Source organism: Garra rufa, chromosome 8, assembly GCF_049309525.1.
Source record: "Garra rufa chromosome 8, GarRuf1.0, whole genome shotgun sequence".
Classification (NCBI taxonomy): domain Eukaryota; kingdom Metazoa; phylum Chordata; class Actinopteri; order Cypriniformes; family Cyprinidae; genus Garra; species Garra rufa.
Window position 1 is genome coordinate 27,668,328 of NC_133368.1, and position 23,127 is coordinate 27,691,454.

Sequence of the window (23,127 nt, forward strand, 5' to 3'; positions counted from 1 at the left end):
GATGCCGCTGTATGTAGACGAAGTGACGAATGCGGAAGCACAAAGGAGACATTGATGAATAATTCTAATTCACTGGTCATAAATTAGAAGTACAAAACAAGGTTTGGTAAAGAAAAATGTTGGAGAATTTCAATATAAGCCACAAGGAAACTGGTTTTCCTTTGCTGTAAACAAAACTTAGTTCTCTTAAGACTAGAGCACATTGTCACCAAAGAATATGTCCTACATCATTCGCTGGAAAGCCACTCTCTCGTGAACGCGTGTACGAGAGTTAGCGGAAGCTAGATATTGTGGTTTATGAAGTTTTAAATATGAAATATGAAGCCATGTGGAGTACTTTTTATGATAGATGAATGCACTTTATTTTACTTCCCTTTCAGAGCCATTATAAAGCTTGGAATAGACAGGACATTGTTTAATATATCTCCAATTGTATTCGTCTGAAAGAAGAAAGTCATATAAACATGAGTAAATCATGAGGTAATTTTCATTTTTGGGTGAACTATCCCTTTAAGGACATTGAAATGATCCGAAACCACAGTGAATACTTTAACATTCCATTTTTGAATGGTATTTATCTCATTCACTGTCTTAGTAGCTTCTACCCATGATTAAATATCCTTCAGCCACAAACATACATCTGAAACAACACATTCTGGTTCATTCCCACTCACAGAATCAAATGCTGTGGTCACACCACACATCTAGCTGTCACAACCCTGAAAAAAGGTTGTGTGTTAATTCTGACAATCAGACCAGAACCACATATGCAGTGTGTCTGAGCATGCAGTAACATGTTTTTGTGCCAGCCAAAAAGCAAACCCGAAATGAACCTCCCCACCCCCGCTCTCTATTTCTCCAAGTCATTCATACGGGCTATATCAGCTTCTACATGCTGCGCATATCTGTCTATCTCTCTCTGTCTTACAGTTTGCTAGAAAATGCAGAAAGGAATTAAATATTTCCAGTAATGCTGCTGGACTTCTTTCAACCCGTACTTCTGTCAGTAACCGATGTGATGCCGTGATAGAAATAAAAATCTCTACAGCTACATTAAACTGCCCCAAATGATTTTTGAACTGTGGCTTTTTGACATTTTGTTCTGTGTAGATGTTTTAATAGGAACTTTGTGACTGGATGCTTTTATGGGTTTTCCGCATCAGCTCATGCTCGTAAAGAAGGCCAGAATAACCAACTGCAATTACCACACAGAATAATTATTTTAATTCACTCCATCTCTGTACATAAACAAATAGGAAATGTTTTTGACCATAAACGCCTTAAAGGGACAGCTCACCTAAAATAGGAAAATTTTTATGAGCCTTATAAAAGTGTATGTACAGTGCCTTGCAAAAGTATTCATACCCCTTCATTTTTTTCCATCTAGAAGCAATATGAATGCTCCTGAGCTAAATTTCGAGTTTCCCAGAAAAGGGTATGAATACTTATGCAATGGGATCTTTTCAGTTTTTTATTTTTAATAAATTTACACAAATGTTAAAAACCTATTTTTTGCTTTGCCATTATGGAGTAGGGAGTGTAGATTGATTTGGGGAAAAAAAAAAGTAATTTAAAGTAGTTTAACATAAGGCAGCGACATAACAAAATGTGAAAAAAATGAAGGGGTATGAATAATTTTGCAAGGCACTGTATATACAGTATATGGATATATGGAGTGTATGTGACACTGGACCATACCAGTCATAAGAGTCTGAGTTATAAGAGTTATAATTTGGAATGAGCTTTCCATTGATGTATGGTTTAGGATAGACAATATTTGGCCAAGATACAATTATTTGAAAATCTGGAATCTGAGGGTGCAAAAAAATCTAAATATTGAGAAAATCGGCTTTAAAGTTCTTAGCAATGTATATTACTAATCAAAAATTATGTTTTGATCTATTTACAGTAGAAATTTACAAAATATCTTCATGGAACATGATCTTTACTTAATATCCTAATTATTTTGGGCATTAAAGAAAAATCAATCATTTTGACCCATACAATGTATGTTTGGCTATTGCTATAACTATACCCATGCTACTTATGACTTATGGTTTTGTGGTCAAGGGTCATATATGGTAACAATTTAATGGAGCCTCAATAAAATTAATTTATTAAGGACAATAAAACATCACATGCCTGCTAGGCTTCCATATACTACTTTAAATATTTCCAGTTCATTTAAACACACTGAAAGCTGAGTGGAAATCATTGTCGGTGGTAATTGACAGCATGATGCAGATGCGGTACGCAGACATTAGGTTGAAAACAGCCCAGAATATTCCTTTAATGAGCCACACACACATTCGTTCACACACCCCTGTCTCCCACAGCTGGAGTAGGGGCGGGTGGTCCGGGTTTGGCAGCTCTGCATCCTTTAATCATGGGCTGGAGAAGAGGTTGACACACAAGGGGGCGCTGACCTCCTGTCTGTCCCAGCAGGGCAAAGCGACCTGTGGCGCAGGAAGGAGACGTGGAGCCCCTGGGACCTCCCCATATCCATGCATAAACTGTGGGGGGGGGGGGGTGCAAACAGGCCCCATACGGGCTGCAAAGAGAGTCATTTGGCATTAAATATACATAGTACAGAGAGAGGATGAAAAATACATCTACTGGTCCCAATCTTTAAAGCCTCATCCATATTTCATGGCCAGAAAATCCATTTTTTCCCTCTTTTTCTCTTCCTTTCTATATCTGTGACCTTCGCCTTTAGTTTTGGTTTTCAGTTCGCAATCGACAACGTGTTTAAATCTGCATTGGACAGCCACGGGAAGGAAGAGAGCAACATACTGTACTGTACAGAGACCTGGGCGGCACTGATGTCATAGAACTCTCCAGAACACTGAGCAAGGGTCTCTCTCGCTCCCTCTAGCTCTATCTATCTCTATCTAATTACATTTCAAACCACTCTTTCTCCATCGCTACAAATATTCCAACACACACAATGAACTCTCTCGCTCATTCACTCAGCCTCTTCTTTCAGAGGGGAGGGCGGGCGAGTCTAGACCCCAATCTAAAAATAGACCACACATCCAGCGCTCCCATGCACCGCTCTGTGCCTAAGACTGCAGATCTTGCTCTCGCACTCAAGCTGTGTCTCTCACAAGCACGCACACACATCGCACGTTATCGTTTTAGCGATACAACAGGTATTGTCATATGCTCTCCCAAATATTCTTGGATGGACTGTCGACATTCATATAATCCCTTCTCTCTCACACACTTATTTATTTATATACACGCCACGGCATTGATCTGTTGCTGCACTGCAATATAACACAGTGTAAGCAAAAGATGGTCTATATAAATGTCTGTTGAAATCATTACTAATGCAGCGCGTATTAAAAATGTATTGAGGGAACTATTAATGCTATACACACATAGTAGATGCCTTTTGTACACACAAACTGATAGTTTGTAGTATCATATGTGTTCATGTCAGAGCATGCACATATGAAATATTAAGAATGGAATGAGTCTGAGATGTGGTGTTGTGAGTAGTACATATAGTACATACATCACTGATAATGAAAGTATTGAAAAGGAGACCAAAATGGGTAGCATTTGTAGCAACAGCCGACATTGTATGGGTCAAAATCATCAATGTTTCTTTTATGCCAAAAATCATTAGGATATTAAGTAAAGATCATGTTCCATGAAGATGTTTTGTAAATTCCCTACCGTAAATATATCAAAACTTAATGTTTGATTACTAATAAGCTAAGAATTTGCTAAGAACTTCATTTGGAAGATGATTTTCTGAATATTTAGAATAAATATCAAATATTGTCCTATCCTAACAAACCATACATCAATAGAAAGCTTATTTATTCAGCTTTCAGATGATGCATAAATCTTAATTGTGGTCCAGGGTAACATATTATAATGTAATAATGTAATACTGCATATATACACAACAGTTCTTTCTGGTACTCAAATCTGATTGGCTAAAAAGAGTGAGATATTCTAGTGACATCGAAACTCCAACCGTTTCACCATTTGTATCACTCCTCTTGCTGTATTTCTCACAGCGAGTGTCATGGCGGACGCCCAAATACACTATCATTTTATAAATAATACTTTTTTAGGCAAGAATGCACCAATGCTTTAGGGGCAGCCGTGGCCTAATGGTTAGAGAGTCGCAGGTTGCAGGTTCGAGTCTCAGGTCCGGCAGGGATTGTAGGTGGGGAGAGTGAAGCACCAGCGCTCTCTCCACCCTCAATACCACGACTGAGGTGAGTCCCTTGAGCAAGGCACCGAACCCCCAACTGCTCCCCGGGCGCCGCAGCAATGGCTGCCCACTGCTCCGGGTGTGTGTTCACTACTGTGTGTATGTGCATTTGGATGGGTTAAATGACGAGCACAAATTCCTAGTATTCCCACCATACTTGGCCTCACGTCACCTCCTTTCCTTTCCTTGTTTAGACTTTAAATATGCGGTTTGCAACAAATGCACTGAGCAGCGCTGTCATCCGAAATCACCCTTAACAGATGAATAGATAGTATGACAAAGATATCACTTTCCTTAGTGGACATTCAAACTAATGTTTTATTGTGAATATGAGATTGAGCTTAAGAATGAATGCTGTATCTGATGCAGGTAATCACACTTGCTCAGTCCATCTCTCTCTCTCATAATACTCTATTCCACATAATACAATGAGCTTTTAAAACAGTAATACAATAAGCTTTCAATGAAGTAACTCATTCCTTCATTACTAGTTCTAAAGTAAAGTTTTCAGATTAGTAACAGAGGCTTGGGCTCAGCTGTTAAACTGTCAACTTGAGATTTGAATCCGTGGTGGAAAGAAGTAGTTCTGCACAAAAGAGGGATTTTAAAGACATTTTGTTGTTGTTTCTTAAGTCGAACTGTTGTATAAATCACACTCGTAGCCATGCGATATGGCTGTATTTTGGCTGTATTTTGATTTCCTACAGCCAAATCACAGCTATGCCGATATACAGCCATATCACACTGCTACGATTTTGCTATTATGCAATTAAAATATCATAGTTCTGTGCATATTTCATACCTTAAAGGAGTAGTTCACTTTCAGAACAAAAATTTACAGATAATGTACTCACCCCCTTGTCATCCAAGATGTTCATGTCTTTCTTTCTTCAGTCGTAAAAGAAATTATGTTTTTTGAGGAAAACATTTCAGGATTTCTCTCCATATAATGGACTTCTATGGTGCCCCCGAGTTTGAACTTCCAAAATGCAGTTTAAATGCAGCTTTGAAGGGCTCTAAACAATCCCAGCCAAGGAAAAAAGGGTCTTATCTAGTGAAATGATTGGTTATTTTCTAAAAACATTTACAATTTATATACTTTTTAATCTCTACACAGATTACACACAGAGCTAGAAAAGACGAGCATTTGAAGTTAAAAAGTATATAAATTGTAATTTTTTTTTAGAAAATAACCGATCGTTTCATAGATAAGACCCTTCTTTCCTCGGCTGTGATCGTTTAGAGCCCTTTGAAGCTGTATTTTGGAAGTTCAAACTTGGGGGCACCATAGAAGTCCATTAAATGGAGAAAAATCCTGAAATGTTTTCCTCAAAAATATAATTTCCTTACGACTGAAGAATAAAAGACATGAACATCTTGGATGACAAGGAGGTGAGTACATTATCTGTAAATGTTTGTTCTGAAAGTGAACTACTCCTTTAAATACAGATTTGTTAAGCTATATATATTTTTATTATTATTCTAAAAGTCAACACACAATACCAGCCTCTTTCTCAACTTTGGCATTTAAATATTTCCAAAACTCCATGATTTAAAAGAAGAATAAATGCTTGTTTCTGCACATTACTCTGGTAAACTTCTATGGTCATATGTAGCAAATCTCTCAGAGTTGCCTGGTACAGACTGCTGTTCCCTGATAAGCTCTATGCCTTAAATATCCCACAGTCTATCCGTACATGGTTCAGGAAGAGAAGCTTCCAGATTGGCACTTTGTGGTGTATGACTCATACACATGAAGCTAGAGCTACATCCTCTCAATCCTTCAGCCAGAAAAGAAACATCTAGACACTGAACTTTAAAATAACTTTTGAACCCTGAGACATTGCCAAAGATTTCTGCCCAAATTGAGATCGGGTCATATTCTTAAAATCTCAGTTTCAAACTGATGATTAGCAACAAACCCTAGACTAGCTCTTGTTTTTGATGTAATAACAGAGGCAGATGTGTCTGATGGGGATAGAGGCAGGTCTAGTGTTACATAAAGTTACATAAGCACCTTCTAAAGTAGGCACTTTTACCTAAAGCATATTATTACAGGGACAGCATTACAGATCATTCTACAGACTTCTACATAAAAAATAAATAAATAAGCCAGCTAATTCTTTTTAGTTAATCTGCCTTGCATTTTTACTTAATTTTACTGTCTCCTTATTATAAACTGCTTATGTTGCACTCCTCATTTGCAAGTCACTTTGCTTAAAAACATCTGCTAAATGAATAAATGTAAATAACTCTGAAACTAATCTGATGCGCTCACTACTAACTGCCTCAAACAAAGTACTTAGTGACATACAGTAACTCCCAAAATTCAGCAAATCCTGCAATTATTTCTTTCTCAAAATTATGAAGATGTCATTCAATCAAATTCAAACTACCAATTTTATTTCATTCAAGCTTTTGTGCAATAGACATGAGCCAGTGTATGAACGGTTTGTGGGTGGTCTGTCTGAGAATGAGACTATAGCGCAGGGTGTAGGACACTGTGTTGCTACATTCTAGGGTCTAAGGTTTAATCCCTGCAATCCCAGAGGACACTTTTATTGCTTAGAGGTTGCTCTTTCAAAGATGTGTTATTTGGTGACTGAGAGAGGTACAGTACTGGGGATTGCCTTCAACAAATCACTTAACCCCAGGTTGCTCAAGCAGGACCATGCCTGTAATAAGTCTACTGTAAGATTCTTTGGTTAAAAAAATCTTTCTTTTCAATCTGTAGAAAACAGGTATACAGGTATAGAAGCAAACACATAAAAAGGCAACACACACAATGCTTGTTGCAGTCTTTGGCAAAGTTCTGTCAAGAAGAATAACCTTCCAAAGACAAAAAATGAACTAGGAATGCAATCTGATTCAGAATGCTTCTATAGGGTTAGTGTCCGTGAGAAAATGAATCTGAATAAAAGAAAGAGACAAGGAAAAGTGATAAGAGGAGAAAGAAAGATTTCTAACACATTCATATATGGCAAGCAAGCAGAGCAAACCAAAGCAAGCAAGTAAATAAATAAATAAATGTGGCTTAAAGATATATATATATATATATATATATATATATAGTTTCACAGCCGGGGGTGAAAACTTTTTGAATTTAAAGATCAAGGTAAATTCAACTTATTTTGTCTTCTGGGAAACATGTAACTATCTTCTGAAGTCTCTAAAGGGCATAACTAAATTAATAATATGATATTTAGGCAAAATAAGAAAAATGTACATCTCCATTCTGTTCAAAAGTTTTCACCCCCGGCTCTTAATGCATCGTTTTTCCTTCTGGAGCAGCTGTGAGCATTTCAACCTTCTGTAATAGTTACATATGAGTCCCTCAGTTGTCCTCAGTGTGAAAAGATGGATCAAAGGGTTCAAATTCATAAAAATGCTGGAAAACCAAAGAGTTTGTGGGACCTGAAGGATTTTTCTGAAGAACAGCAGGCAGTTTAACTGTTCAGGACAAACAAGGGACTCATGAACAACTATCACTAAACAAAAAAACAGCTGTGGATCATTCAGGTAAGAACATAGTATTAAGAATCAAGGGGATGTAAACTTTTGAATGGGGTCATTTTTATAAAATCATTTATTATTTTCTCTTGTGGACTACATGTAAACATATTTTATGTAAAATATATTATTTAGGTCAGTACTAAATAAACAATAACATGCATTTTGTATAATCCCTCTTATTTTGGTCAAATAATTAACATTTGGTAGATTCTGTAATGTAAACACAATACAAAGTAATACAAGTTACTAAACTACAACCCAAACCTACCCCTCATAAACTGTATAAAACAGATGCCATTTTCACATCTGCCCATCCCCTAATTATTCATCTAATCCCCATAATGTAGGGAAACCCTGACCCACATCTATAAGCTGTATCCCCAAGACATAAAGTGATATCAATTTCCTTTGAAATAAGGAAGAGATCTACAAATAAGGAAGGAATAAAACAAGCAGAGCAGGATTCTCTGTCTAATCTAGAAATCTGTCTATCAGAAATCTGGTTCAATCAGCCTGAAATGTCATTAAGCCTCAAATCCAACAAATAACGTTGAAACAATTGAGTGAACAGGAGGAAGACAGAAAGAACTGAGTGGTGGGAGGGAGGGGGGTTGATACCAGATAAGAGAAATGAGGCTCTTTTATTGGGTCAATAAGTGTGTCATCGCCCCGGTAAAGCCACATGAGGGCAAACAGCCCACTTTAAAAGCAGTTCTGTCACCAATCAATTACAAACCAGACCATCATCTTGCACACACACAACAGAATATGACAGAAACAAACACGATCAGACAAAATCCAGTCCAAAGTACCAAGAGATTAAAAACAAACATGTATTTGTCTTCTGAATGACAACAAGACTCTTAATTCATCTTTCTACCCATCTAGTCCTTGTCAGAGCTGCTGTATGTGTATAAAACATATCTAAACATCACTTAAAGGGAACGTGTGGGTGCAGCTTGTTTGAACCCTGCTGCTGTTTATGCTGCGGGCATCAAGCTGCGCTAAGAGCGAGACTTAGAATGCAATTACTGAGCTTACAAGCCATTGTGTACTTGAGCGTGCATGTGCACGTGCCTAACTGGATTTCAGTCTACAGGCGTATCAGCTATCCCTCGCCTATCCACAGAGGGAGACTGTTCAATGCTGAAGTCATCAGAAAGAGAGGCTATGGAAGGACGCCAATCACAAATGAACGCATCTGTCGGGTGTGATATCATCACTGACTTGAAACAAATATTGACGAATGTTGGAAGTGAGCTTGACATGGAGGTGAGGCAACAACTTCTTAATTGAGCACTCGAATCGCACAATTCCAGCCAGACGTTACATTTGTCTCTTTCACTTTCGCTGTCAATATACATGTTACGGTTATCAAGCCTGAAAAGGGTGACAAATAATGTACACAGTTGTCTGTCAGAAGGCTGTCGGAAATCTGTTTACGCTTCTGCTACTTTATATCTCACACTTGCAATATTATTTCTCTTATCTGTGACATTATATCTCACATTGTGACTTTGTTTTAGAGATAGTTCACCCAAAAAATGTAATTCTGTCATGAACTTCTCACCCTTGTGTCGTTCCAAACCCATAAGACCTTTGTTTATCTTCAGAACACAAATTAAGATATTTTTGATGAAATCCAAGAGTTTTCTGACCCTGTATAGCCAGCAACGTAACTACCACATTCAAGCCCCAGAAAGGTAGTAAAGACATTCTTACAATATCTTCTCTTCCGTCTCAGTCTTTGACACGTATTCAGAAGCCAGCGTTCTGACATTGAACCCGGATGCACTGTGTCTGGTTTGCAAGCAGAAGAAGACACACTGTATGTAATTGTAAATGTTATTGTATGTTTATGTGTGATAACTTACTGTGTTTTAGATTTAAGGTTGCCTTTTTAAAATCTGGCAAGGGGCGACAGATGAAAATTACCACTGTCCCTATTAAATAAATAAATAAACATAAAACAGTCTTCGTAAACATGTCTGAAGATTTTAACAGAGAGGATGACTTGCAATTTTTTGTCCAGCCTTACTTATTTCAACCAGAATATGCAGATGCACCACAAACGTTTTGTGGTACTCTTATAAACGCATGTCAAATGACTGTATGATTTTGAGGTCCATCTTTTCACACTGAGGACAACTGCGACTCATTTGCAAGTGCTACAGAAGGTTCATGCTCACTGATGTGTCAGAAAGAAAAATGATGCATTAAGAATTTAAAGGGATAGTTCACCCAAAAATGAAAATTTGATGTTTATCTGCTTACCCCCAATGCATCCAAGATGTAGGTGACTTTGTTTCCTCAGAAAAACACAAACGAAGATTTTTAATGAAAACCGGTGTTGTCTGCCAGCCTTATCATGGACGTGGATGGGCACCAAACCTCTAAAAGTAAACAAAAACATGCACAGACAAATCCAAATTACACCCTGCGGCTCGTGACGATACATTGATGTCCTAAGACACGAAACGCTCGGTTTTTGTGAGAAACTGAACAGTATTTATATCATTTTTTACCGTTGATACACAGCCACGTCCATCTCTCCTGAGCACGAGTTTGGCATCAGTCACGTCACATGTGCACGCGCTCAGTCGTAGAATACGCAAACGCCGGAAGCGATCTGTCGCATGAATACGACACTCATTGTTTCCACAGTGCACAGAGATTGTGGGTATAGCGGCTATTCAAAATGGTAATTACTTGCGCGTATCCTGATTATTTAAACCAATTTAAAGCTAAAAGATTACGTTTGCTTGCACAAACTCATCCGGGACTTTTCACTGATTTCCCCTTACGGCGTTTGCGTATACTACGCCAGAAGCGCGTGCACATGTGACGTGACTGATGCCAAACTCGTGCTCATGACAGATGGACGTGGCTGTGTATCAAAGGTAAAAAATGATATAAATACTGTTCAGTTTCTCACAAAAACCGATCGTTTCGTGTCTTAAGACATCAATGTATCGTCAAGAGCCGCAGGGTGGAATTTGGATTTGTCTGTGCATGTTTTTGTTTACTTTTAAAGGTTTGGTGCCCATCCACGTCTATGATAAGGCTGGCAGACTGCACCGGTTTTCATTAAAATTCTTCGTTTGTGTTTTTCTGAGGAAACAAAGTCACCTACATCTTGGATGCATTGGGGGTAAGCAGATAAACATCAAATTTTCATTTTTGGGTGAACTATCCCTTTAAAGATCAGGGTAAATTTAACTTATTTTGTCTTCTGGGAAACATGTAAGTATCTTCTGTAGCTTCTGAGGGCCAGTACTAAATAAAAATGTACACATCCTCATTCCGTTCAAAAGTTTACACCCCTGGCTCTTAATGCATCGTTTTTCCTTCTGTAGCATCAGTTAGCATTTGAACCTTCTTCAATAGTTACATTTGAGTCCCTCAGTTGTCCTCAGTGTGAAAAGATGGATCTTAAAATCATACAGTCATTGTTGGTTCAAAATCCAGTTGGCTGAAAAACCAAAGAATCTGTGGGACTTGAAGAGCTTTTCCATCACACAAAAAAAACAGCTGTGGATCATTTGGGTAACAACACAATATTAGGAATCAAGTGTATGTAAACTTTTGAACAGAGTCATTTTTATAAATTCAACTATTATTTTCTCTTGTGGACTTTATTTAAACATTTAAACATTCTTTTATGTGAAATATCTTATTCGGGTCAGTGCTAAATAGAAAATAACATGCATTTTGTATGACTCCTCTTATTTTGGTCAAATAATTAACATTTTGCAGATTCTGCAAGGTGTATGTACATTTTTAACTTCATCTGTACACGATGTCCTTACTATCTTTCTGGGCCTTAAACGTGGTAGTTGCATTGCTGTCTATGCAGCTCTTGGATTTCATTTCAAAAATATCTAAATTTGTGTTCCAAAGATAAATGAAGGTCTTACAGGTTTGGAACAACATGAGGGTGAGTAATTGTAATTTTGATTTGTTTCTCACATTTTTTTTTATATAAAAACAGAATAATTTTATATAATAGCTGCTAGCATTTTTGAAGTCCCCCTGAAATCAAAATAAAAGTTTTTTGGCTTTTACTATGAATATATTAGCCTTAAGATTATCTATGAGCTAGTGTGCTTCAAAACAACGTCAAAATTCGCGTTTACAAGATATGGGCATTCAAAACTTACAGTCTCGTCACTTCCGCCAATATGAATCAACGATTTTGATGATATCACCGTGCACTTCAGTTTCTCATCAAACGTTCTGTCCAATCAAATGCTCTCTAGAATCCGTATTGTCCCGCCCCCTACACAGAGACGCAATACATGGAGCAGATCATATGCGCTCATATGTGCGATCGGCATGTATTGAACTACACAGCCTCAGCATGATTATGATTACTATTTTGTTTTAGCAGGAGTTTCATATTGAATCTGTGGGTTAATTTATTAGTCTGTGGCTGTCATAAGCTACAAATGCAGCTTTATCGAGCTTAACGGCTCTGGCCCGAGCAGATATAAATGGAACGCTATTGGCTATTCAAAATAAGTGGGCGGGGCTGGGCGATATGTTTTTGTTTCAGTTAAAAGTACGTCACCACATAGAATAACACTGCGTGTTTCAAGGCACTTCAGTGGACCTTTAAGCTGTTTACATCATAACAAATACATGAGCACATAAAAACTTGCTCTTCCACTCTCTCTTTTGTGGGAGTCACTAAACGGCAAGAGAAAATGAAGGGGGGTCAGAGAAGTGGAGTGGGAAAAGGTTTCAAGGATATAGATTGACTGAATAGGGCTATTCATTTATGGGTGATTACAAGCACAGAGCTGTTTGGAGTATTAACTACCTTAGTGCTGCTCAGCCACTGGAGAGACAACACAGAGTTTGAATGATGGAAAGAAATAACAATCAGGTTCAAACAAGTGACACCATACGAAATCAATCAATTGAGCAGATGTAAAAATAAGAAGATAAATAGAAAAAGTAAGGGAGAGTGAAAGAAGAAATAGTTCAAACAGCACTGACAGGAAACTCTATAAGAGTCACTACCTACATGTCACTAGTACACACATCTTTAGATGTCATTCTTCTGCGATAGAGACAGCGAGACTTAAATCCTCTGATGGGAAAACCTACTGTGAGGAATGAAAGAAGTCTCTAATTCTCACCATGGCTGCATTTATTTGATAAAAACAGAGTACAATACTGCCCTACAAAGGCTAAGTGCAGTAACTACGCCAACACTGAAACTGAGAAAAATGTCTTTAAAGGGTTATGAAACCCCAGGCAACTTTTTCTGAGATTTTAGCAGAAGTGTTTGTGTTGCACATCATAGAAAGCAACGTTGGCATCTGCTAATATTAATTGTTAGAGATAACTGTTTAATTTTGAGCTTTTTTACGCTATTTTCATCTTCCAGGTTTAAAATCTACATTGTCCTGACGTCAGCTTTTGTGACGCGGTGATGGACTATAGTACATCGATGACGCGTCGGTGTCTCATAAATATTCATGCCGCTGCGTGTTCTTATCCTATGAGAAGTCGATTTGCTTAATTATTCACGACAGCGCGTGCTGATTTGCTGTGGCAGGCGCTTCAGTCTCAGTCTATGAGATCGCCCAGAGCCGTTTGTTTCTCTATGGCTCTGAGATCGCTTACATTAACTGAGAGGAACGTTCATGAATGAAAGAGTGAAAGAGTCCGGCACACGCGATTCATTCTCAAAGTAAGTGTAAGCGGTTTTTCTTTGACACAACCCATCAAAAGGCTTATATAAACGCGCCAAAATAAGCCTTAACAGTTATTAGTGGTTCAACAGTGTGTTCATATATAGGTTATCGATGCATAGTGCAAAAGAATGCACATCTATTTGTGTTTTAAACTCGTGGGGAGCGAAATGAAACTGTCTGAACCCAAAGTTGTCTGTGTGGTCTCTCTCCCCGATCTCCCATCTCCTCCACGCAGCGCTGTGAGCGCGCCACGCCCACTTCTGCAGCATTTTTCAAAACTGTGGTGAGAGTAGCCAGTGCTGAAAAAGGGGGGTGTTGTAACCCTTTAAAGTTTTTACACCAGACAGTCGAACATGTTGTGGGTAGATTAGTGGTAATGCATTCATGTAATGCCTTCTTAGGAAGAATTTTTTTTTATAGTTAAAAACCATGAAAATTGACCACCAAAATGCAGATACTGCACTCTGCCTTTGGATGACCTGAAAAAACTAAAACACTATTACAAAAGCAAAGTTCAGTATCTACAAACTATCAAAAAACATTAATGTGATTATAAATCGGATTATCATTATATTGTCAGAGTGAATAATTGCCTTCAATGGAGAGGTGCAGGAAGGCTAAAATGCTTGTTTATTTGCTAGCGGCTGGCTAGTTCATGCAAAATGATTATAAAGCTGTCATTTGCCTTGCAAGGAGTTAATATTTTGCTAACTTCCTTACCTGTTTTTAGATATTGTGTAACGCAGACAGCAGATGCAGTGTCAAAGCCATAAAAACAAAGCTAGAATGCAGTAACATCACTTACTGCGGTTTGCATTTGTATTAGTATAGTTACTGCGGTTTGCCTTTGTATTAGTATAGTTACTGGTATTTTGTAGTTACTGCAATTTTGACTCTCGTTTCTGTGAAGGAGACTTTGCCACAAGACAAAACATTTGTCACAAAGCCCATTTTAAGCCTTAACTCAATTTTGCAAAACCAGTCTTAAGTAGCACAGGTATATTTGTAGCAATAGTCAAAAATACATTGTATGGGTCAAAACTATCGATTTTTCTTTTATGCCAAAAATCATTAGCATATTAATTAAAGATCATGTTCCATGAAGACATTTTGTAAATTTTCTACCATAAATATATCAAAACTTGATTTTTGATTAGTAATATGCATTGCTAAGAACTTCATTTGGACAACTTTAAAGGTGATTTTCTCAATATTTTGATTTTTTTGCACCCTTAGATTCTAGGTTTTCAAATAGTTGTATCTCAGACAAACATTGTCCTATTTTAACAAACAATATGTCAATGGAAAGCTTATTTACTCAGCTTTCAGATGACGTAAGAATCTCAATTTCGACAAATTTACACTTATGACTGGTTTTGTGGTCCAGGGTCACAAATGTGTAGTTACTGCGCTTTGCCTTTGGAGAGCAGAATAGTGGACCACAAAACCAGTCAAAAGGTTAAATTTTACCAAACTGAGATATATACATCATATGAAAGCTCAATAAATAAGCTTTCTATTGATGTATGGTTTGTTATGATAGGACAATATTTGGCCGAGATACATCTATTTGAAAATCTGGAATCTGAGGGTGCAAAAAAATCAAAATACTGAGAAAATCACCTTTAAAGTTGTCCAAATTAAGTTCTTAACAATGCATATTACTAATCAAAAATTACATTTTGATATATTTTTAGTATGAATTTTACAAAAAATCTTCATGGAACATGATCTTTACTTAATTTCCTAATGATTTTTGGCATAAAAGAAAAATCTATAATTTTGACCCATACAATGTATTTTTGGCTATTGCTACAAATATACCCCAGCGACTTAAGTTTTGTGGTCCAGGGTCACATATAATGAAATGTTATTACAATTTAAAATACAGTTTAAATAAATATCAGTTTTCTATTGTAGTCTATTTTAAAATTGTAATGTATTCCTGTGATAGCAAAGCAGAATTTTCAGCAGTAATTACTCCAGTCTTCAGTGTCACATGATCTTTCAAAAATCAAGCTGATTTGCTGCTCAAGAAACATTTCTTATTATTATCAATGTAACTGTTGTGCTACTTAATAAAACTGCATTTTACATTTTATTTTCAGAACTCTATGATAAATACAATTCATACATTTTAATGCATCCTTGCTAAAAAAAACATTAATTTTAATACATTTTTTTATATTTTTATATTTAGCCTTTTTAGAAGATTAGAAGGTTTCAAAAAAATAAAGTGTAAATAAAACTACTACTGGAAAGGATTTCAAAACAGATCTTTTTTAGCGATAGATGTAGATACTGAGAAAAAAGGAGACATTAGCTCACTCATAATGTCTATACTACCTTATTTTTTAGCTCTACTCTACTGCTACTATCAGTTTCATCATTTCTATCTGGCCCAGCTATTCTGTTAAATCTATAAACAGTGTTGATGATGAAAAAATCTATCAGCAATAGAGCCAATAGAGCAATTGTACAATACAATTCATACTTGTTTCTCTTTGGTCGAGTGAGCACAGCTTTCCTGTTGAGAGATGAGGATACATGCAGACAGAGCGGGCTGCTCTAGAGCACAGGCTGTGCCACCACTGCGGCCTCAGAGCACTGGAGAGGAAGCCAACATTGTTGACAGAGCACTAACAGAACCAGACCTCAGTATCTACCTTGTTTTTTTGTCATTTGCGAGAGCGAAAACTTGCTGATCGGTTTAAAAAAAACAAGCACCCTGCTGTTTTACCTTGCTTTATGATGTTACATACACATTTTCTTCTATTTTTTGCTCTATGCCTCTGAGCCTATTATTCCTGTGTGCATGCCAGATCCATTTGGGAATATACAGAAATGAGAGGGGGAGAGAGAGATCAAAATTCTGCCACACATGAAACATGACAACCCATGACGGGAACTGTTATCAAAGCTCATGATTCAGTTGAGTGATCATAACCAGAAATGGTGTCTCGGAGTGTTCCTGAGCACATGAGATGGTGTTCGGCAGTCTATTTCAGAAGTGCGTCTCCGGAGCACAGTCTCCGTCAACATCCCAAAGAACACATCCCTCGGCAGACCAAGAGGCTGATCCTTTATTCTTGTTTTTAGAATAATAACTCATACAATTCACCATTGCATGGTTTGCTTGTATAGATCATTTTCATTGAAGGGGTCATAACATGAAAATGTAGGATGTGTTTACTAACACAAAAAGAGACATTCTATAAGTATAAAGACAGCATTACAATCTCATATTCATGAGTCACAGGGTTGCTTTCAAGATAGCATATGTTCAACTTGTGTGGCCTAGAATGAACCCGCTTTAGTGAGCAAACCACTTTGAATTCAGTTACACTTAAAATGAATGTTTTACATCAACAAACTGATATAATAAAATGCAATCTTATATAGAGGAATGGAACTTTAAAGGCATCATTTCATGAGGAATCAAATTTGGTGCCTCAGGGGATGAAAGAAAAAAACACTTGTATGATATGACCCCTTTAAAAGAAAACAAATAGCTTGTTTTGTTAGTAGAGGGCAATTGTGTTGTATTCTAGAATGGTTCAAATAGTTTGTCTTAACATTCATGCAGCAGTAAAACAGCTAACTATCAATCCCTCACTGAGCTGTGGCTAACTTTATTTCCATCTTGTTCCTTTTCTTGTGATTTATAATTAATACAGTTTAAGTGCGTGTGCTCGAGAAGGGCATGTTTCTGAAAGCTTAATATACCTGTTATCATATCCGTTTCTTTCTTTTAAAATATCAATACAAGAATAGCTCAGTCAATAATGAACATTTGCTGAAAATGTACTATCCCTAAGTCATCCAAGATGTAGATGAGTTTGTTTCTTCATCGGAACAGATTTAGAAAAAATTAAGCATTTGTCACTAGCTCACCAATGGATTCTCTGCAGTGAATGGGTGCTGTCAGAATGCTGTCCAAACAGCTGATAAAAAACATCACTCAAACAGCCTGCATATTTGTATAGAAAACTAAATTCCATTGTTAAGGCATTTTAACATTAAACTGTTGCTTCTACCTACAATAAAAGAGTCTGTAATCAATACACTTCCTCCAGTAAAAAAGTCTACCTGTTGTCCTCTCACATGAAAATCCATTAACATATTTGTTTAGAATAGTTTTCCCTTATAAACAGTGCTTGAACTGTGCATATGTCTCTCATAAATTAGACAATATGATATTATGGATAGCGGAATCATATTTTAGCCAGAAGCATGCAACATCTGAAGGTCTGAAGTGAAAAAAACATCTTAATGGTGGATTAGTTTATTAAAAACACACAGCTTTTCGCTTCACAAGATGTTAATTCATGGACTGGAGTTGTGTGGATTACTTGTGAATTATTGTGATGTTTTATCAGCAGTTTGGACAGCATTCTGAGACACCCATGACCCATTCACTGCAGAGGATCCATTGATGAGCATTTGATGTAATGCTATTTCTCCAAAACTGTTCTGATGAAGAAACAAACTAATCTACTGCTTTTTTTTGTTTTGTTTTGTTTTGTTTTTTGGGGGGGTGAACTGTTCCTTTAAATTACAACACAGGCAGGCTACATTCATAAATTAGAAAAACAGCACGGTAGCCTAGTAAAAGCAAAGACAGCTACCTCGGGTAGAAATACCTGACAATATGTGATGTTTTACCTCATTTGTTGTGCTGGCGATGAATTCTAATAACCAGTCTGTTAAGCCTCTAGATGTGTTGCGAATCGTTTGCAAATCGCTTCGAATATAAACGTTGGCTAAAGGCATCAATGAAAGCGAAATGTCACTCGGGGCTGTTGGGTCTGTATCAGCGCGAGTCTCTCACTGTATATCCCTCGGGGAGAGCACAACAACACCGCGGTCCCATCACTATACATGGTGAGAACGAGGCGTGTGCCGGTCGGCAGTGAATGAATGTGCCGTGCTGGGAATATTCACAAACAGCTTCATAAACTGTGTTTTCTGCACGTGATACATACCTGCACTTCCACTCAACCGCTACGGCTATTGTTCGTTCTCTCTTACCGCTTTCCCGCTGTCTAATTTTGCCGTGTTGGAGAACAACACATGTCCGTCCTCGATCGCTCTACAGTGAATTGTTTACTCCAAATTTCAAGCTCGAACCGAACCGATTCAAGTGGCGGCAGAAGCGCTGCAGTCAGCTTCCGCCATCCCGACCAGCTGAAATAGGCCCTAAAAATATCTTAAAATAGCTTCAGGAAAATCACACAAGCCCGGAGACTACGGCAGGCTCTCTCACTTTTTATATAAGCGAAGACACCTCGGTTATGTCATCGATTCCCTATCACTTGACTTCTTCACTGCGGAGTGAATTGTGTCCCAAGAATGCCTAATCCTGAACATCTCACTACCAATGCATTGGGCACATACTGTAGAACGATAGAACGATAGAACGATAGATAGATAGATAGATAGATAGATAGATAGATAGATAGATAGATAGATAGATAGATAGATAGATAGATAGATAGATAGATAGATAGATAGATAGATAGATAGAAGTCACAAAGAACTTTGATGAATTAGAAACTTATTAGAAACTTATATTCTTTGACAAAGAGGTATGGTTTAAGTGACAGTTCACCCTAAATTAAAATGTATATAGGCTACAGTCATCATTTACTCATGTTACTCCAAACGTGACTTTCTTACACTAAAGGCTAACTATCAATTTAACATTTTCATATGGTCGTGTTGATGTGAAAGGCTGGGAGATGGACTGAAAAACATCCATTTAACATTTAAGCATGGCCATACTGATGCTTAAACACTGGACTGAGAAACACTGCTTGTCAGTGGTTGAGCAGTTTAAAAAAGAGAGAGTCAGAACTATGGTGAAAATGTAAATGATAACAGTCCAAATGTTCTGCCTCTATATTTTTGGGGATTGAGAGCATCCAGTATCTCACCACTAGTGTTTCTTTTGTTTGTTTGTTTGTTTGTTTGTTTTTAACAACTGTTAACTGCTGGAAACTAAAAGATAGTTAAGACAAAAAAAAAAAAAAAATTCTGCCATCATTTACTCACCCTCATATAATTCCAAAACATTATGTCTTTCTGTGGAACATAAAGTTATATTTTAAGAAATGTTGTTTCAGTGTTTTTGTTCACACAATGAAAGCCAATGGTCACCAAAAGTGTTTGGTTACCAAAATTCTTTAAAATATCTTGTGTTCTACAAAAGACAAAAATCATCCGTGACCCTGGACCACAAAACGAGTCATTAGGGTTAATTCTTTGAGATTTATAAATATAATAAATGAATAAATAAATACATAAAAAATAAGCTTTCCATATTTTTTTTAAATCTGTAATCTAAGAGTGTAACAAAAATAAAATTTTGAGAAAATTGCCTTTAAAGTTTTCTAAATGAAGTTCTTAGCAATTCATATTACTATTCAAAAATTAGGTTTTGATATATTTATGGTAGGACATTTACAAAATATCTTCATGGAACCTGATCTTTACTTAATATCCTAATGTTGTTGGTATAAAAGAAAAATCGCTAATTTTGACAGATACAATGTATTTTGGCTATTGCTACAAATATACCTGTGCCACTTAAGACTGGTTTTGTGGTCCAGGGGCACATATAGGTTTGAAATAATATGAGGATAAATTTATTTTCTTGGGTGATCTCAATGATTTGAAGGGGGCAATATTTGTGGTTCACAATGTCTTTGCACTACAGTATGTGTCTGTGTGTATTGTGTCTGCTGCTGGTGCACTGCAATTTCTATTGTGGCTCTATCAAGAACAGTTCCCCCAACAGCTGCATTGATTAGCACAGGCCTCTTGGCCAAAACTACCTGCACATCTCTACTGCAATGACAGACGAGCCCTTTGCGACAAGCTAGAGAGGGGCACCCACCTTACAGATCTGGAAGTGCTCAGACATCAGTGTCTCCTGGATTTCCAGCTCCCGCGGTGTCGGTGCCGTGCTGGGGGTCCCAGCCGCACTGCCGCACGCGGGAGATCCACCTGGATTGACAGGTGAAGAAGTGGTCAACCCGTCTATAACCCTCCGGAACTTCTTCATCTTTATCCTTGTGTTTCTACTTCAGCGTTTCTCTTGAACAATCTCAAAACGTGCCGTCGAGACGGTCAAAACGGCATAGGAGATGATACGTCTTTACAGCACGAATTCTGACTCCTCGTTTCTTCTTCCTTTCAGAATTTTATGTGCACAAAAAGTCGCAGAAGAACCTCATCTTCCAAAATAAGGCTGATGATCAAAAAAAGAAGAAGATGATGGATTTGGGGGGAAAGGCGAGTTGAGGTTCAGTGCGCATTAAAGCCTGAACCAGGCTGTAGAAGAACCAAGAAACTTCATGGCACTTACGCAGGACGGTATCGCATCCAACTAGTAAACATTCTCAGGAGGCATGTCAGAAACATAATAAAGTACAACTGACTTTGGTCAAATGAATGTTACTTGCCGTATTTTATCGAGATTCAGTCGCTGTACACGGCAAAACTCACGATAAACGCTTGTTGTTTGGGATCCCAGACGCAGAGGAGACACGCCGCAGAGAAGCAGTGTACAACGACGTGCCAACGTCGAAAATGGTTCAGAAACTGCCGCGAAAAGACGTGGAATTTCACGACGTGAAAGAGTATCTGTGAAATCCCCTTCTCTGTTTCTTTCTTCTGAGTAATTTGGGAGAAGAGGAGGCGAACCTCGACCCGCACCCAGAATCTCTCCCGCAGTCGAGTGCGAGCTGCTGTCCAAGGTGCTGAAAGATTGAGCGAAAGACAGCCACACCCCTCTCCGTCCTGATTGGACCATGTTCCACGGCCCTACTGTAATCCCCGCCTTCCAGCTGCAGCGATTGGACCATGTGCTTCAGAAACCACAAACAATGAAATAGTGATTTAATTATTTGCAGAATTTTTCATAAACTTAATTTTACCTATATTGCACCAAATTAAGCTTCAAGCGCTTTTGATATTTAATTAAATTTGTCATGCCAACAACTGAAATTGAAATCTTTCAGATATTTAAAACACAGAGGACCACAAAGGTCCATAACATTATATTGGCATCCAATTTGGCATCGGTATACGTCCTTGCAGAGTGCTGGCTGGCTGTGGCTGAGTTCAATTCAACGTAGAGGTGTAGTTTATGCTTTGTTGAATTGCTACTCTCAAAACACCTGAAAAAGATTAATATTCGATTAAAAATTACACAAAGACATAAGCAAAAGGTTGGGGCAGTGGTTGAATTATGGTTCTCTAGTTACGGTCACACTCTATCCACCTAGTCCATAATGTGACTCCTCTGAGAGGCAGCGGTGGCCTCCAGGGGGCGCTGTGATGTGCATCTCACAGATGCACATTACATAAGCGCTTACATCATCTCTCCCCTCGGCACGGCTTATTCCATTGAGTCTTTTTCGCTGAAATCTGCCCATGTTGTTGATACCAGCTCCAGAGATTTTGAAGCTGATGATGCTTCTGTGAATTTTATTTGGAATCTTGTGATTAGAAGGAACATCACACACACAAAAAGCTATGGTAATTGGGAAAAAAATTGATTCATTCATTAAATGTATTATAGGCTACTATAAGAATCTGTATAGATTATATGGTCTTAGATTTTTTTATATATAAAATATTTTATACAGTTGAAGACAAAAGTTTACATACACCTTGCAGAATCTGCAAAATGGTAATTATTTTACCAAAACAAGAGGGATCATACAAAATGCATGTTTTTTTTTTTTTTGTTTGTTTTTTAATACTGACCTGGATAACATATTTCACATAAAAGACGTTTACATATAGTCCACAAGAAATAGTCCACTCAGTGATAGTTGTTTGTCCTGAACAGTTAAACTGTGTTCAGAAAAATCCTTCAGGTCCAACAAATTCTTTGTTTTTTTATCATTTTTGTGTATTTGAACCCTTTCCAACAATGACTGTATGATTTTGAGATCCATCTTTTTACACTGATGCATTTTTGAATTTGAAGATCAGGGTAAATTTGACTTATTTTGTCTTCAGGGAAACATGTAAGTATTTTTGGTATAGCTTCTGAAGGGCGTACTAATAAAAAAAAAATGATATTTAGGAAAAAATAAGAAAAATGTACACATCTTCATTCTGTTCAAAAGTTTACACCCTTGGCTCCTAATGCATCATGTTTCCTTTTGGAGCATCAATGAGCGTTTGAATTTTCTGTAATGTTGCATACGAGTCCCTCAGTTGTAATCAGTGTGAAAAGATGGATCACAAAATCATACAGTAACTGTTGAAAAGCATTCAAATACACAAAAATGCTGAAAAACGAAATAATTTGTGGGACCTGAAGGATTTTTTCAAGGATCATTCAGGTAACAACACAGTATTAAGAATCAAGTGTATGTAAACTTTTGAACAGGGTCATTTTTATAAATTCAACTATAATTTTCTCTTGTGGACTTCTTATTTTGGTCAAATAATTAACATTTTGCATATTCTGCAAGGTGTATGTAAACTTTTGACTTGTACTGTATGTCTTAATCTTTTTCTGTTCTTTTGGATATTATATAATGTGCGAAAAGCACATTGGCTGTTTCACAAAAGCATTTGTTCTTCATTTGCATTTCAAACGTCTTTCCAACTAAACTTTTAACTACAACTTTAATTAACAAAATGACAAATTCT

At 37.3% G+C, this 23,127-nt stretch overlaps 1 protein-coding gene across 8 annotated transcripts in view; it reads right to left on the minus strand.

The window, feature by feature from the left end:
• stxbp5l (syntaxin binding protein 5L) overlaps positions 1-21,176 on the minus strand; it is a 215,583-nt gene extending 194,407 nt beyond the window's left edge. For all 8 annotated transcript variants that reach the window (XM_073845458.1, XM_073845456.1, XM_073845453.1 and 5 more), the window contains exon 1: positions 20,351-21,176. In XM_073845458.1, coding sequence (XP_073701559.1) covers positions 20,351-20,518 — 168 coding nt within the window. In that variant the 5' untranslated portion in view covers positions 20,519-21,176. The remainder of the gene's footprint in view (positions 1-20,350) is intronic.
• Between the last annotated feature and the right edge of the window lie 1,951 nt (positions 21,177-23,127).